Here is a 15,206-nt window from a genome sequence, read left to right as displayed (position 1 = left end):
CCATTTCTTCTTAATTTCTACTGATAAGTTTTTAACACGCGTTTGTTCCCTGACCCACTCCGCTCTCTTCTTGTCCCTTAACGTTACATCCATGGAGTAAGATAAAGAGGAGCGCCGACTGAGGCCCAGAAAAAATCATTTGCGAGGGACGATAATGTCCCTACGCCACCGGGCGCCCAGCATTCACTTTGCTCTCTTCCTCTTTCGTGCCCCTCTCGTCGTTGTGCCTTTGCACGTTGCTCTCCCCTAGCTTGCTTTCCGCAGCGGCTTGTTTCCCTTCGTCGCGACATCCGTCTTTTAACATGTCAAACAGTGGGCACATCTGAGACGCGCGTGCAAATCTAAATCACGGTGCGAGGCCGCAATGAGTGGCGGAGTAATCGCACACCGCCACATATGTGACGACTGCTTGTTCTCTAACAGGGAACGCTTAGTCAGGAATAATCAAGGCGGACTGAAGAATATCGATATAACCCAGGAGATCTAAGATGAAATCGTACGACGACGATTTCAGAAGAACCACACAAGAAATCAGCCAGAGTAATATCGCACACTGCAATATGCAGTGTAGCCCGATTCAGCTTACAGTAAAGCGGTACAGCGCTAAAATCGCTCTTTCTTGGTCGCCCGCTACCCTGCCACACGCTTAACGATTTATGCTTCTTAGACTGCACACACGCAACGTTTATACGTCCGCAGTCGACATAGGCATGCGGCAATGATGCATGTAGTTCCACACAAGAAATTTATGGCTGCCGCCTGGCCATGAATATGGAAAGGCGCTGTCAGCGTCATTGCGCGAGCAAGGTATTTCGAACGCTATCTTTGCTTCAACCGGCGTCGTAACTTACGGCCCGGTGTTCACTGTCACTGTGCGGTCGTGTAATCTTGTCGATGCCGCCAGCGCATACCGCCAGATGCATTGCTGAGCAACGTATTCTGATGATGTGGTTTGTGAAAATAAAGTTGTTCTAGAATAAAGAGCGAAGCCGGATAATGACCTACCTTGCCTCATAAGAAGTGCTTGTGTGTTTTATAAAATTACATTCAATTTAAAATAATTTAAATTAAATTAAATTTGTAACATGTGCTGAATGTACACCTGCCCCTGCATGTCGTATCTACGTGTCGTAATTAACAGCTGCACAACCAGTTGAGGGGTCGCAAGTATTCAGAAATTATAGAGGGTGGGAGAAGGCAAGTGGTGTGTCGAAAAAGCGTAGTGGTACAGAACATATTGGTACTAAGTGGAGTTGTGATACGGAAACATTTCTCGAAGCGTCCCCCGCGTGCCCGTGGCGTGGTTGTTTTGGCACTACTCACAACTAGCCTGAATTAATGAAAGAAGCAGCTGTTCATGCAGTTCAAACCATTAGGTTGATTTGAAACTCAGTGTTGCCTTCAAAACCACCTAGCCCCAATCATAATTTTTCACGCAACACTCCGCGTTTTACGTGTGCTCTGCACCACGGAGCAAGCTGCTTTCGACTGTGTGGATGGAATTCTCTGGAGTGACGTGCGCTATACAGTAGCGTGGTATGCAGTACTAACAGTAGGCATAATGCAATGCGTGCTGTCGTATGCAGTCTCAAAGGAGAGGAAAAAAAGCTCGGGGCTGCATCCCCGTGTGATACGAGCAGAGGTACTGAAAAAATTCGGCATGTGAGCTCTCTGTTTAGCATTCATTCAGATTTTGAGCCAGCAAGATTAGTTTACAAGTGGTGAGAAGGTGGAGGGCATAGAATCGCTATTTGCACGTTAGAACTAGTTGGCTCTAGAATTCCTATTCGCCAATTTACGGAATGTAGTGCCATTCGTGGCCCGAAGTGCGGAAAAGGAAGCGTTTCTCTAGCGGCCAGATGTCTGAATGGGGTCGCTACATTTCGTATTCCTGTTCTGCAAACAAATCCGTAACGTATCTTCGCCGTACAAAAGCTTAATTCTGTCAGATACCGGTTACCCAGGAAGTGCTGTCAAACCAGATAATCAGGCTAGCAACGGACGCGAAGCTGTGCCAGACAAACCGCCTCCGAAGCAGACGACAAATTCAGCCGGAATGCGCCTCGCCGTCGTGCCCGCGAACTCAGCAGCTCCAGAGCACGGGGATCGCTGCGCCATTTTTAGCGCCATCTACATTGTGCTCCGTGAACGAGGGACATTAATGGCCCGTCGGAGAGAGCAAAGTCGGCGCTCCTGTTTATCTTGCTCCGTGGTTACATCCATCACCTTCCGTTCCATTGCTCGCTGAGTCGTGCTCAATTTCAGTTGAACCCTCTTAGTGAGCCTTCAAGTTTCTGCCCCGTAAGTGAGTACCGGCAAGATGCAGCTGCCATACACTTTCTTCCTCAGGGACAATGGTAGGCTGCCATTCATTATCTGAGAATGCCTACCATGAATGCACTCCACCCCACTCTTATCCTTCTAATTACCTCTGCCTCATGGTTGGCATCCGGGGTCACTACTTGGCCTAAGAAGACATATTCGTTTACCACTTCCACTGCCTCGCCACCTATCTCAAGCCGCTGTGCTCTCCCGGGGTTATTAAGCATGACTTTACCGTATTTTCCGGTCTATAAGTCGCACCTTTGTATAAGTCGCACCCCCCTCAAAATGACAGTTTTTCCGAAAAAAACGTATATAAGTCGCACCGGTGTATAAGACGCACCGGTATACAAGACGCACTTGTTAATTAGGTAAACTCATAGTGAATCAGATCGTTACAAAGTGCGGCGAAAGTACATGGTTGCTGCAGCCGCCGCCTGTGAACGCACCCCTCGGTAAGGAGGGCTAGACGTGCATATACCGTCCAAAGTCTAGCCAGAACTAACTTCTCAAAAATGGTTTATTGATACACACAGATGGCGTGTACTTAGACGGTGTTTAGACAAAACCATCGAAGCCTTCTTCCGCAGACTCGCTAACAAATAATTCAGCAACTTCAAGTGGGAATTCCGCCAGCGTATCGCTATCGCCCTCCGACTCACTGATGTCTTCTTCGCCAACATCGTCACCACTCGCTGACCAGGTTACTCTGGCCTTTATCAACCCGGCTACAACTGTTTTTATAGAAATGGAGTCCCAAGAGTCGGAGACCCACTTGGCCACCTCTCCAAACGTCGCGCGGGTCTTGCGTGCTGTTGTAAATCCGCGCAATAAAGGTGTCATGGCGAACAGAAGTGACGCGAACGGAAGCAGCCCGAAATTCGAAACTTATCAGCAAGCTGTCATTTTAAAAATTGGCAGCACGTTTACCTCCTTCAGAGTAACTTTGTAATAATTTACAAGCTGCATGTTGTTTTTGCAACCAAGTTTGATGTTACCTTGAATTTATTCTGCAATGTAGTTACTGCGCATGACAGAAAGTGACGCGCAGTTGTTGCAGGCCATTATGATTGTTTTTGACTAGAAAAGTTGCAAATTCTCTGGTTTAACGTCCTGAAGCAACATATGGGCTATGAGAAACGCCGTAGCGGTGGGCTTCGTATTCATTTAGACCATAGAGCTGTGTCTCAACGTGCGCTGGCCAGGCGTGGCCGCCGCAAACCGGATTTATTCCATACATAAGTCGCACCGGTGGATAAGACGCACCAACGAAAATGTCAGAAAAAAACCGCGACTTATACACCGGAAAATACGGTAGTTTTCAGAATATTTGGAGTTCTATGCAGAACTCCAAATATTCGGGAACAAATAGGACCTGCCTCAGGTGCTTCTTTAGGAGGCTTTGCCCTCTTGCAGTCAAAGCTACCTTTGAAAGCATCTTACTTTCATTTAATATACCGTATTTACCGTACTTACCCGATTCTAACGCGCACTTTTTTTCCGGAAAAATAGGTCGAAAAATCGCATGCGCGTTAGAATCGGATACGAAACCGAAACTGCCGAAACAGCGGAAATTTCGTCCCACCCATCGCCATCGCCATCTCAAGATGGCGCCAAAGCTTTTAGCAACGAGTTTTCGGACGCAGGAAGCACAGACGCCTAGGCTTTTCTATCGGCGTTCACACAAATCGTCAAATCGTTCTACTTGCGCGCTTGATACAGCAATGGCAGCAGCGGCTCTCATACGTTCAAAACGAGCGGTCGGCTGAACCGTGTGCCTCTGGAGAAGCTCGCGGGATGGGCGTGCGAGGCGTGGGCCACGATCCCATCGACCATGGTTGAACGTTCGTTCAGAAGTGTGGCATAGCGAACGCGATTGACAGCACCAAGGACGAGATGTTGTGGTCAGCGGAGAGCGACGAGGAGTGAGATGAGTGAGATTACTTCGAGAAATAAATCGCCCTTTTCTCTCGCATTCGTTTTTCTTGCGCACAAAGTTCCGTGCGCGTTACAATTGGAGCTTCAAGTTTTTCGGTTTTTTTGCCAGGAAAATCGGGTGCGCGTTAGAATCGGGTAATTACGGTACTCGCGTAATGAACCCACTTTTTTTTCCAGAAATTTTTCAATGAATTTGGGGGGAGGGTTCATTATGCCGGAAAAAATTGCTAGTTTTAAAGGTTGAAATTTCATACAATAAAGTTGCAAAGAGAAGCACTGTCAGAGCCTTGCCATTTTCGTAAAAACACGTAGTAAATTATGTAATCAAGTTTCTTTTTTATTCGCAACATGCTAGAGGGCCCCTACTCGCCATGGAGCTGTCCTCCTTAGTAAAGTCGCTTGCCGCCTCACATTTGTTGTCGGCCCACAGCCCACCGTCTTGCGTGCCATCAAGGCACTCCAAAATTTCTTTTCCAACACCGGGAAACTTCCCTTCTTTGGACCCACGATACACACGGCGATCCCTGTTCCCCACCCAAAAACGTCATTTTCGCCCGTAGTGTTCACGTAGTGCTGCCCAGCCGCGCGGTTTCCATGTGCATCAACGCATGCTCCACCAGTTCAAATCCGGCTGTGTAGCTCATGTACTAGCCCATCGTACGGCACGCACTAGGAGCACAAAAAAGGTCGAAACACAGCTCAACAACAAATCCACGAGCGTAATGGCGAAGTCGCGGAACCTCAAGAGCAGAGGAGTATGGAGTACGCTTAGTGCTTTGTTCGCACGCCGCCAGAACCAGCCATAACAGCAAAGAGCAGGGAAGGAGTGTGCGGAGTACGTTTTGTGCTGTGTTCGCACGCAGGAACGTTTTTACGGCGCAAGAAGGTTTGTTTTGCGTTCAGCAGGTGGCGCTCCGCAAGCGCGCAGTTTTTAAATTGCGAGCCTCGACATTCGCGCTCACGTCTCCTGCCACTGTTCAGGTTTCTTTTTGTCGGAATGCATTTTTAGCATTTCTGCGCGTACTGTAGCGCGATATCAAGTTACTGTGATGGTCTAAGTCAGCAACCATGCTGAGATAATAACATAGCCCTGCTGCATTTTTTACTCAAAGTGAGAAAAAAGTAAATTCTGAAGAAGACAAGTGGGGGGAGGGGAGGGTTCATTACACGAGTAAATACGGCAGAGCATAAAGCGTTCAGCCATGCCGCTTGCAATGCTAGAGCTTGCTATACTGGAACTACTGACACACAGCCACACGGAAAGATTTGGCAGGTGCCCTAGGGCGACCCTGAGAAGCAGAGCCGATACCCAGCAGTGGTCAGCCGGTGCTGGGCAACTGCTGTAACGTGTTTTCCCCACCTACCTCCTCTGGGCACTCGAGGAAGAGCACGAAGCGGAGGTTAACCTTGTCCGACATCTCTCTGTTCCAGCCGTCCAGGTTGTTCTGGTTGCGTGGGAAGCCGTCGATCAGGAAGTTGCTGTTTGCGCTCTCCTTCATGGCCTGCAAGAAAGCACACACCCGTCAACCACATGCACACAATCCTTCTCTAACGACAAGGTCGGAGTGGAGGGACCAGGCAATGAGCTTTGACTAACGCTCACAGAGAGATATTCAGGGCTGTAGTTTCTCTTCTGAGAAATGCTGGTGGGACCTTGAAGTGTGACGATGACAACCACACGTAAACGTGTGCCTACGTTTCACATATCAGTCCGCTTCTCACTAATGTGTGGGGCGGATTATGTGCCACTGCGCCCCGAGAAAAGAGCAGGTTGGCTGTGACGCTACTTCACAGAAGAGACAAACACTTCCACTCTTGAGCCATGAAGACAAAATACAAGTTTGTTTTATTTGAAAGATTTCGTGTTTATATATAAATAGTGTCCCCAGCGCTTGTCCAGATGCAAACGATGTTTTATTCACTGAGAAATTAACCAATTTACATTAAAATTTTGATTTTCCCACTAAATCGTGTGTTTTCGTGGTTTGCAATGACATCACAGGAACCGACCACTCTGCAGCCGATTGGGAAGCCTTGTTTACAGTCATGAACCTAGATGGCGCCACCATACCGTGGCAAGCCGTTTTCTGTCTCTGGTTTGTTTTTGACCGTATTTGAACCTGGCTTGTTTTTATTCAGGGAGAAATTAATCGTTTCGTGAAACAGAGTGCTCGCTCGACAAATATGGTCACGTAATACACCGTTGCTTGCGTCAACTGGCAAGTGTCGTCTAAAACTACCCCAAAGCCCCGCAGTCCTGTGCAGCTAAACCAAGCATAGTTCACGCAGCACCAAGAGCAGTACACATTAGTACTTCTATGTTTACGTGTCCTTTCATAACTTCGACTGTCGGTCCCACCATTCTTACTGCTTTTAAAAACAATGTAGCATAAATTTAAGCGCAAATAGCCCGTTCGGCAAGCTTATAAGCTCTGCCTAATTTGCATTTGCTTTTGCCGGCCTCCACCAATCGCAAGCTGGCTGGTATGACATCACAGGTTCTGTTGCGGGAAATGTGCGAGTGGGTCGCATGGCCTTTCCCTTTTTTCCTAATTGTATAGCTTATTCGAGCGAAGTGTGCGTTAAAAGTGGTGTCAGTACCATTCTAACGAGGCAATCTTTTGAATGAACCAAACTTGTGTTTGTCTTCATGGCTTCTTTAAGGGTTGATTGAATGATTGCAGGGCTTAACGCGCAGATGCAACGCAGGCGATGAGGCGTGCCGTAGTGGAGGGCTCCTAAATAATTTTGACCACCTGGGGAACTTTAACTTGCGCCAAAATCTCGTACACAGGCGTTTTTGCTTTTCACCTCCATCAGAAAAGCGGCCGCCGCGGCCAGGAATCGAACCTGCGACCTCGTGCTCACCAGCCCTTAGCCACTGAGCCACCGCGGCGGGTGGCTTCTTTAAAGGGGCACACTGGTCTTACAAGCTTTTTTTTTGCGTTCCGATTAATTTTGATGGAACTTCATGGCCTTGCTTGGTTTTTTTAGCTGATTTCAAATATCCAATTAGTTTTCATTTGAGGTAATTAGTTTCAGAGATAATTAAAAATCTTCCTTGATTGTTCTTGAGAACAATAGGGAAAAAACGATTTAACGAAAAATTACCAGCAAGGCATAAATGAAATATGGGAAGCTGTTTTTTTTTTTCGTTTTGTTTTGCAATCACATACAAGTTTACATCAATTTTAACTTCTAGGTTTGAAGCACTCCTGCTAACCAATCAAAAATACCACTAAATAAACAACTACCTAAACATAAAATACAAAATCTGCTTCCCACATTGTGTGGTTTAAACATTCAGCCTCACAGTGCAAAAGCAATGATCTTCATAGCTGCACTACAAGCTGGGATGTACTTCTCAAGCATTTACTATCACTGCAATACCACTCGCGGCAAAAAAGTGAGGAATTATTTGTTATTTTCTTGTTGAGATCGGGCCTCCATGGCTTTTATCAGTAACTGGTACTGTTCCCAGTGTGGAAGTTTTGCAGGAAAAACTCAGCAAATCGAGAGAAAACGTACCTAAAAAAGTGCTTTTCTGGGCAATTTTTCCGTCCCAAAGACCCATGTGCCCCCTTAAAGGGGCCCTGAAAGGCGTTTTGAGCACACTAATTGACTAGTGCAATCGTTAGATTGGGTCGTCAACATCATCTGTGCCAAGTATTATTCTTTTACGCGCAGCGGAAAGCTCACACTTTTGTTGAAAAGTTTGTCGCTTTTTTCTCACCTTTCCCTTCGTGTTTTTGGACGCCGCCATCTTCACATGTCTACGTCATCAATTCCCAGATGTTCGTCATGAGCTAGACATCCTGCTATTGGGCGGCTTTTTCACGCACTTCCGGCAAAGAGATGAGTCGTCTGCTCAGCGTCGGCTCGCCGGCTGATCTGCCAGCGTAGTGCCGGAGTGCTTGGACATTTTACGACAAACGAAACAAGTGTAAACAAACGCTTAACCGTTTGTATTGAATGCAGCAGGGCCATAACACGACATGGATATTCTCTTACTTGAGTACGTCATAAAGAAAGCGTTGAAGCCCCGAGGCACTTCTTTCTTGCAATCGCAGAGAACGCCCTGAGCCGAATGCCCGGGTTTGACGCATACATTTTATTCAACTTCCAAACAATCCAGAGATGCGTTTCGAACGAACACAACGTCACAACATGCGTTGCAAGTCCGAACCGCGATTGACAGACGATGGGTTGCCTCCTCCTGCCCCTCGTAAATTCGGCACTCACATCGCGCGCGGTTTGCGGGGACGAACAGCAAGTCACTTAACTCTGGCGCACAAGCCGAGATGGCTTTTAGCCATGCACACTGCCCATACCCCATGCGAGGTTGCGTCGTACGCCGCTTGAGAAAGATAATCCAGACCATGGGAAGCACTATCCAGTCGCAGAAGCACAATGTCGCATTTCATCGCGAAACAAAGGCGTCCACAACACACACACCATCGCCTCCTGTAATGCCAAACGCATCTCGCACTTCCAAATGGGAGTGAGTAGTATGCCTGCAGTGCCCATATGCCGCGAGGTGGGGCTCCGAGCTGAACCGGGATCACGCAACCATAACTGACTTCCAGAGCGGTTTGTGCCTTGTTGCCAGGGCAACCGATGTTTGATATTGTCAAAGAAATGGTGCTCGCTCCAGCGCTAGAAAGCTCAGAGCCGCGGCGGAGCATGCTTTGCCAACATTGCCGCTCTCCACCACGCGTCGCCCCAAGCTGAACTGGCGTTTTGTGCACGGGTTCTGTATCGGTTTAAAATGTCTTTTTCACATGCCGCCGGCAGGAATTACCACCGCCACAAAATAAGACCCGGCACCAGCGGGGCCACATCTGATACGGCGCTTTTTGGATAAGCAGTGCGCTGTGCATCCAAGGGAGCGAGCGCGGGATCCTCCCCATGCGGCTGTGAGTTCGCCGCCGATAAAAAGTCGCGTGCCGCCGGTAGCAAAGTTCTGCAGCAACATACACCGCGAAAGGGCAAGGCCAGGCCGCCGCACACATGGGACCAGATTTTTCGTTCGCTTTTCCAGCCTTGAACGGAGTGCGGGATTCATGGTGTCAACAAAGCTCGCCCGTAGCAGACGGCTGTGTGAGCAGCGCAATAGCGGAAGTACGTCACCGCGGAGGAGCGCAGCATCATGGGAGGGAAGGCTCGCTCGCCGTCAACAGCGGAGAGTAAGTTGAAAGGACGAGGAAACGCGGCGCGACGATAATGAGCGGTTTTTCATTTACGATTTCTCAGCTAATACTCATCGCTTCAACAAAATTCTTGCGGGAGGAGATTGCTAATACATTGCTTTATTTGGTTACATGTACATCCACACATTGGCGGAAGGTATTTCAGGGCCCCTTTAAACAGAACAGGGCCAGTCCTTCTATGACAAGCAGGACTGGGACCCAACCGGGTAATGACAGCACACTGTGATGCACCCATGCACGTACAAATGATTGCTTGGATCTAGGAAAGGCAAACATGCTCTTCTACGGCAAAAAAAAAAAGAAAGAATGCTCTTCACTCAGTTTGTAAATGGGCCCCCAAATTGTTCCAAGTTTGTCATGAGCTGCCTCAAAAATTGTAGAAGCACCCACAGTCCTGCGCACATCTCGGCCATTAGCTATCATTGATAGTGCTTGGGACATGGCACGCACACGGTATCAAAACCTTCTGCAGTGGTCTCCATTAGTAAGCCTGTGCACCAGCTGTTCATGGGAACAGTCCACTATGTAAGCTGGATTTAAAGGGGCCATGCAGACAAAACACAAGTTTGGTTCATTCGAAAGATTGCCTCGTTAGAATCATACTGACACCATCTTTAACGCCCACTTTGCTCAAATAAGCTATGAGGTGCATTAGTTATGAGGCGCATTGTAGTGGACAGCTTCCGAATTAGTTTTGACTACCTGGAGATCTTTAGCGCGCACCGAAATCTCGACATGTGGGTGTTTTTGCATTTTGCCTCCATCTGAAAAAAGGTCGCTGCAACCAGGATCGAACCAGAGTCCTTGGGCTCAGTGGCACAACGCCTTAGCCACTGAGCCATTGTGGCGGGTCACCTAATAAGGTGCAACCTATCGTCGAGTAAAGGGGCAGTAAGTCGCAATGGAGGTGCATCATGGAGTTTGTAAAGATATTCAGGGGTACATGACCGTTTGCAATGAACTGAACTCAGGGCCGATTCCTGTTTAAAAAATTAGAGGCGTTCCACTCAACGTAAAAGCCGTCAAAAGTGCAGAGCAGCGATTCGCCCTAATGGGCTGTAACGCCGTTATCCGTTCACTGCTACCACCCAATGCAATTCAAATTTCCCGCCTTTGCAGTGCTCGTGCACCCCCTGCCTGAAACTGCGCCAGTGGGAGGAGTTCTGTTCTTTCTGCGCTTGCTTTTCGTCCCGCACGTGCCGGCGTTGCACTGCCACTTTTTTTCGTCTACTACCGTATTTTCCGGTCTATAATTCGCACCTTTGTATAAGTCGCACCCCCCTCAAAATGACAGTTTTTCCGGAAAAAAACGTATATAAGTCGCACCGGTGTATAAGACGCACCGGTGTACAAGACGCACTTGTTAATTAGGTAAACTCACAGTGAATCAGATCGTTAGAAAGAGCGGCGAAAGTACATGGTTGCGGCGGCCGCCGCCTATCAACGCATCGCACGCTGAGGAGGGCTAGACACGTGCATCTCCCATCCGAAGTCTTGACAGAAAGTTCTCAAAAATGGTTTATTGATACACAAAGATGGCATGTACTTACAAACGGCGTTAGGCAAAACCATCGAAGTCTTCTTCCTCAGACTCGCTAACAAACAATTCAGCAACTTCAAGTGGGAGTTCCGCCAGCACATCGCTATCACCCTCCGACTCACTGATATCTTCTTTGCCAACATCGTCACCACTCGCGGAACGGATCATTCCGGCCTTTATGAACCCGGCTACAACTGCTTTTGTAGAAATGGAGTCCCAAGAGTCGGAGACCCATTTGGCCACCTCTCCAAACGTCGCGCGTCTCTTGCGTGCTGTCGTAAATCATCGCAATAAAGGTGTCATGGCGGACGGAAGTGACGCGACCGGAAGCGGCCTGAAAATCGAAACTTATCAGCAAGCTGTCATTTTAGAAATTAGCAGCACGTTTACCTCCTTCAGAGTAACTCTCTGTGATAATTTATAAGCTGCATTTTATTTTTGCTACCCAGTTTGATATTACTTTGAATTTATTCTGAACTGTAGTTACTGCGCATGGCAGAAAGTGGCGCGCGGTTGTCGCAAGCCATTATCATTGTTTTAGACTGGAATAAACTGCTAATTATTTGATTTATGTCCTGAAGCAACATATGGGCTATGAGAAACACAATGGGCTATGAGAAACACAGTAGCGGTGGGCTTCGGATTCATTTTGACCATACAGCTGTGTCTCCTAACGGGCGCTGCCCACGCGCGGCCGCCGCGAACCGGAATTCTTCCATACATAAGTCGCACCGGTGGATAAGACGCACCAACGAAAATTTCAGAAAAAAACCGCGACCTATACACCGGAAAATACGGTATCTAAAAAAACCAACCCATTGAGCGTTCCTGACTGAATGAATGCGGGCGCTGCCGGTTATTTATGCACATTTTGCTTCAAATGTACCTGCAGTTCTCTTTGCTCTAAACAACGGGGAGATGCATGACAAACGCCAGCAGTTCACAAATTTCGAACTTTTGAAGTCTCTGGGTTACGCCGCGACGATGGAACGCCGTGTGGCTCTACTTGGGTCCAGCGAGCGCGCTACGGTGACAAGGCGAGCCCCTAAAGCGCTCTGCACTTAAAAAGGAGTGTAGGGGCCTACCCGTTCCAGTAGGCTGCAGGTGATCTCAACTGGCACGATGGTGCCGTTTTTGATGTGGTCGGCAATGATGTCGCCATACTGGGAGCCCGCGGTGTTCTGCTCCTTCCGCAAAAGGTCCCCCGCAGACAGGTGCTCGTAGCCAAACCTCTGCGCAGCGCGGAAAAAAAACACGCAGCACTGAGAAATGAGCGTAACTAAGCAAACCCCCCATCCTCTACAGCGGCATCTTGCGACTCTAATACCACTGTCACACGGCAGATCTAATGACATTTAGAGCAGATGTCATTTGCTCTAAATGTCGTTAATTCGGTGCTACACGAGAATACCGAATGACATTTGAGGCGAATAACATTTAGCGGCTAACTGGGGTCCCGGACATCAGTTAGCGGCCAAATGAGTAGCCTCGACAGCAGTGGCGCGTCACTAGACAAGAAATAAACCAACGAATACTGCTTCTAAAAACTGCTGGAAAACATATTTTTCTCTTCATGTTGTTCTTCAAATAAAGAAAGACAAACAAGTACTAACAAAGAAGAAAATCTCGCCCCAAATGAGCGCGCTACCCTAATATGGATTTTTTTTCGCAGACTTGTCTCGGCTTCCGATGTCTACTTATGTCACCTAAACCGGCGATTGTCTTATTTTTATGTTTAGAAAATAATCCTTTGTCATGTTTTAAAAAGATATTACGTACGAAAACATTCTAGATGCACTTGAAATATAATTTTGCGGCTTTGTGAGCTCGCTAACAATCCTCGTCATCGCAATCAAATGACATTTGTTTTACCGTGTAGACCTGCACGGCCAAACCGAATGTCATTAACAGCTAATGTCATTCACTTTGAATGACATTAGATTTGCCGTGTGACAGGGGTATAAATTTGGGAAATGGTGGTTTTTGGTTCCTTTCCGTCCTGAAGCGAAACAGCACTTAATTTTAAGGGGGGACACTGCTCTTAAAACAGCTTCCCTTAATTGTTAAGTAAACTCTGTGAAACTCGACAGCCTCGCTGCTTTTTTTTCCACTGATTTCAAATATGCCATTATTTTTTTAGTCAGTCCATCAGTTACCAAGATAATGAGAGGTAATCAGTCATTTTTGGAGGAACAACAGACAAAACAGTGTTAGTTAAGAAACTGTAATCTTCAGGTTTTCCAATACTATGAACCCTGGTGACTGCTATTAGAGAATCGGTTTCTCGATGCACCACTCGGAATTAATTTTGCAGCTCGTTAAACTTTGGTGGCACCAATGGCAAGGAACAATTTCGCATGCCCATTTCAAACACCAAAGTTTAATAAGCTGTAAAATTAGTTCCAAGCGGTGCATCAAGAAACCGCTTTTCTTACTGCATTCAACAGTGTTCAAGGTCACGCTTCATTTCAACGACACCTATTCTTTTTATAACGAAATGGAAACCTCAAGAGCCACGCAATATCGGCTATAACAAAGAAATATTTGGTTTCCACGAGGATCGAAACTCAACAGCTAGCATATTAAGAGCAAAATACTAAAAAAAAAGTGGGACAAAACAATCACTTTTTAGTAGCTTGAAAAACTGCAGAAGTAAAAAAGGCCCTTTATTGCATGGACAGTGTGAAAAACTTCATTCCGCTCAGACTGCGAAAAGCCACCCAGCGAAGGCCACATCCCCCTTCAAGTAAAAAAGGACGCAGGCCTTGTTGCCTAACGAACTTTGTTCTGTTGTAATTTCCCAATCTCACGTCCCGGTCTGTTTAGTTTGAAATGCCACAAGGAGACAGATAAGGACTACCTCGTTTATAGAGGGTTCGGAGCCTAGAACGATGAGTTTTTTTTATCTAGGATTGTTGCGCGAGCCAGATTGCTGATTTATTAGAGCCGATTTTTACCTCTACAGTTACAACGAAAATCGGATATAACGAACTAATTCACTGCCCCGATACTACTTCGTTATACGCCTCGAGATTCGCGATCGCTGCGCCGCCTGCCGCTGCTTCTCCGCGGCGTTTGCGGGATTAGCGCTGCGTGGCTGATAGGTGGTCATGCAGTGTTTTGGTTCTCTTTCGCTTCTCTTTGCCTTTCCGCGCACTAAATAACTTGTTATGGTGACGTCTGTAAGCTAACTGAACGTTTAGGGCGCTTAAAAAAACAGCTGCGTCTTGGTAGAGCGCTCGAACGCCAACAAGAGCTACCCGGGGAGGCGGTTCTGCGCGCTTCTTGGCCGCTCTTGCGGTCGTCGGCGACGGCAGCAGCATATCACCGCTGTCGCCTTCGAACACGTCAGCACAAGTGAATTCTATTTATTGTCACCTCGTTTAGACCTGACATTGGCACTGTAAGAGGTTGGTTCGTTTTGCAGCGCAAACAACAAATGCGGCTTTGCTTCGAATATGTACGTCGCAGAAAAATATATTTCGGGGATGTGATAACCCAATAGCTGACAAAAACTTGTGCCTTTTATGGAAATATAAGCCACGCGAAAATGTTAAGTACACTCAAAGGCTGTGCATTGTCAGATATGTGCCCACTCATGCCGTATAGTAAGAACCAAGGTATATGTTAATGAAACCACGGGAAAATGAATGGTCTGCAAGTCAGGAATAAATAGAATAGTCGTACGGGAATGAAAAACAAACGAAAAAAAGCCGAGAGCAGCTTCTGAAATGCTAAAGACGTTTGTTTGAGCAAGGTAGTATTTACTAGATGCGAAATGCACTGATATTTCGCTAGACATTGGGGGGGGGGGGGGGGGGGTGAGGAGGAGGGCGCTCAACTATCGTTTGTTTACAAATGCGGAGCGAAACCAACGAATGAACGTTTCAGTAATCACACACACAAACTGCGTGTTCACTTTTCGTTTGTTTTTCACCTTCAACGATCGGCTGATCACTCGGCGGACGCATTTTTCGAAGAATACAGGGTAGGCAGTTCACAAGAAATACGAGGTGTCGTTGAAAGAGTTGATTGATTGATTGCAGGGTTTAACACGCCGACGCAACGGAGACGATGAGGCACGCGGTAGTGGAGGGCTCCGGATTAATTTTGACCACCAGAAGATCCTTAACGTGCGCCGAAATCTCGTACACACGGGCTCGTTTGAAGAGTGTCGTATATGATAAGGGTCTCTG

General features: G+C 47.3%; 1 protein-coding gene across 5 annotated transcripts in view; it reads right to left on the bottom strand.

Annotated features, from left to right (window-relative positions):
• LOC144163046 (UMP-CMP kinase 1-like) overlaps nucleotides 1–15,206 on the bottom strand; it is a 33,097-nt gene that overhangs the window by 10,659 nt on the left and 7,232 nt on the right. For all 5 annotated transcript variants that reach the window (XM_077693834.1, XM_077693836.1, XM_077693832.1 and 2 more), the window contains exons 3-4: nucleotides 12,096–12,242; nucleotides 5,625–5,762 (exon numbers count right to left, since the gene is read on the bottom strand). In XM_077693834.1, coding sequence (XP_077549960.1) covers nucleotides 5,625–5,762; nucleotides 12,096–12,242 — 285 coding nt within the window. The remainder of the gene's footprint in view (nucleotides 1–5,624; nucleotides 5,763–12,095; nucleotides 12,243–15,206) is intronic.

The sequence above is a fragment of the Haemaphysalis longicornis genome, unplaced genomic scaffold (assembly GCF_048455015.1).
Source record: "Haemaphysalis longicornis isolate Haplotype H1 unplaced genomic scaffold, Haemaphysalis longicornis Haplotype H1 scaffold_12, whole genome shotgun sequence".
NCBI lineage: Eukaryota > Metazoa > Arthropoda > Arachnida > Ixodida > Ixodidae > Haemaphysalis > Haemaphysalis longicornis.
Note: the sequence above shows the minus strand (reverse complement) of the source record. Positions and strands in the feature narration are given on the sequence as shown.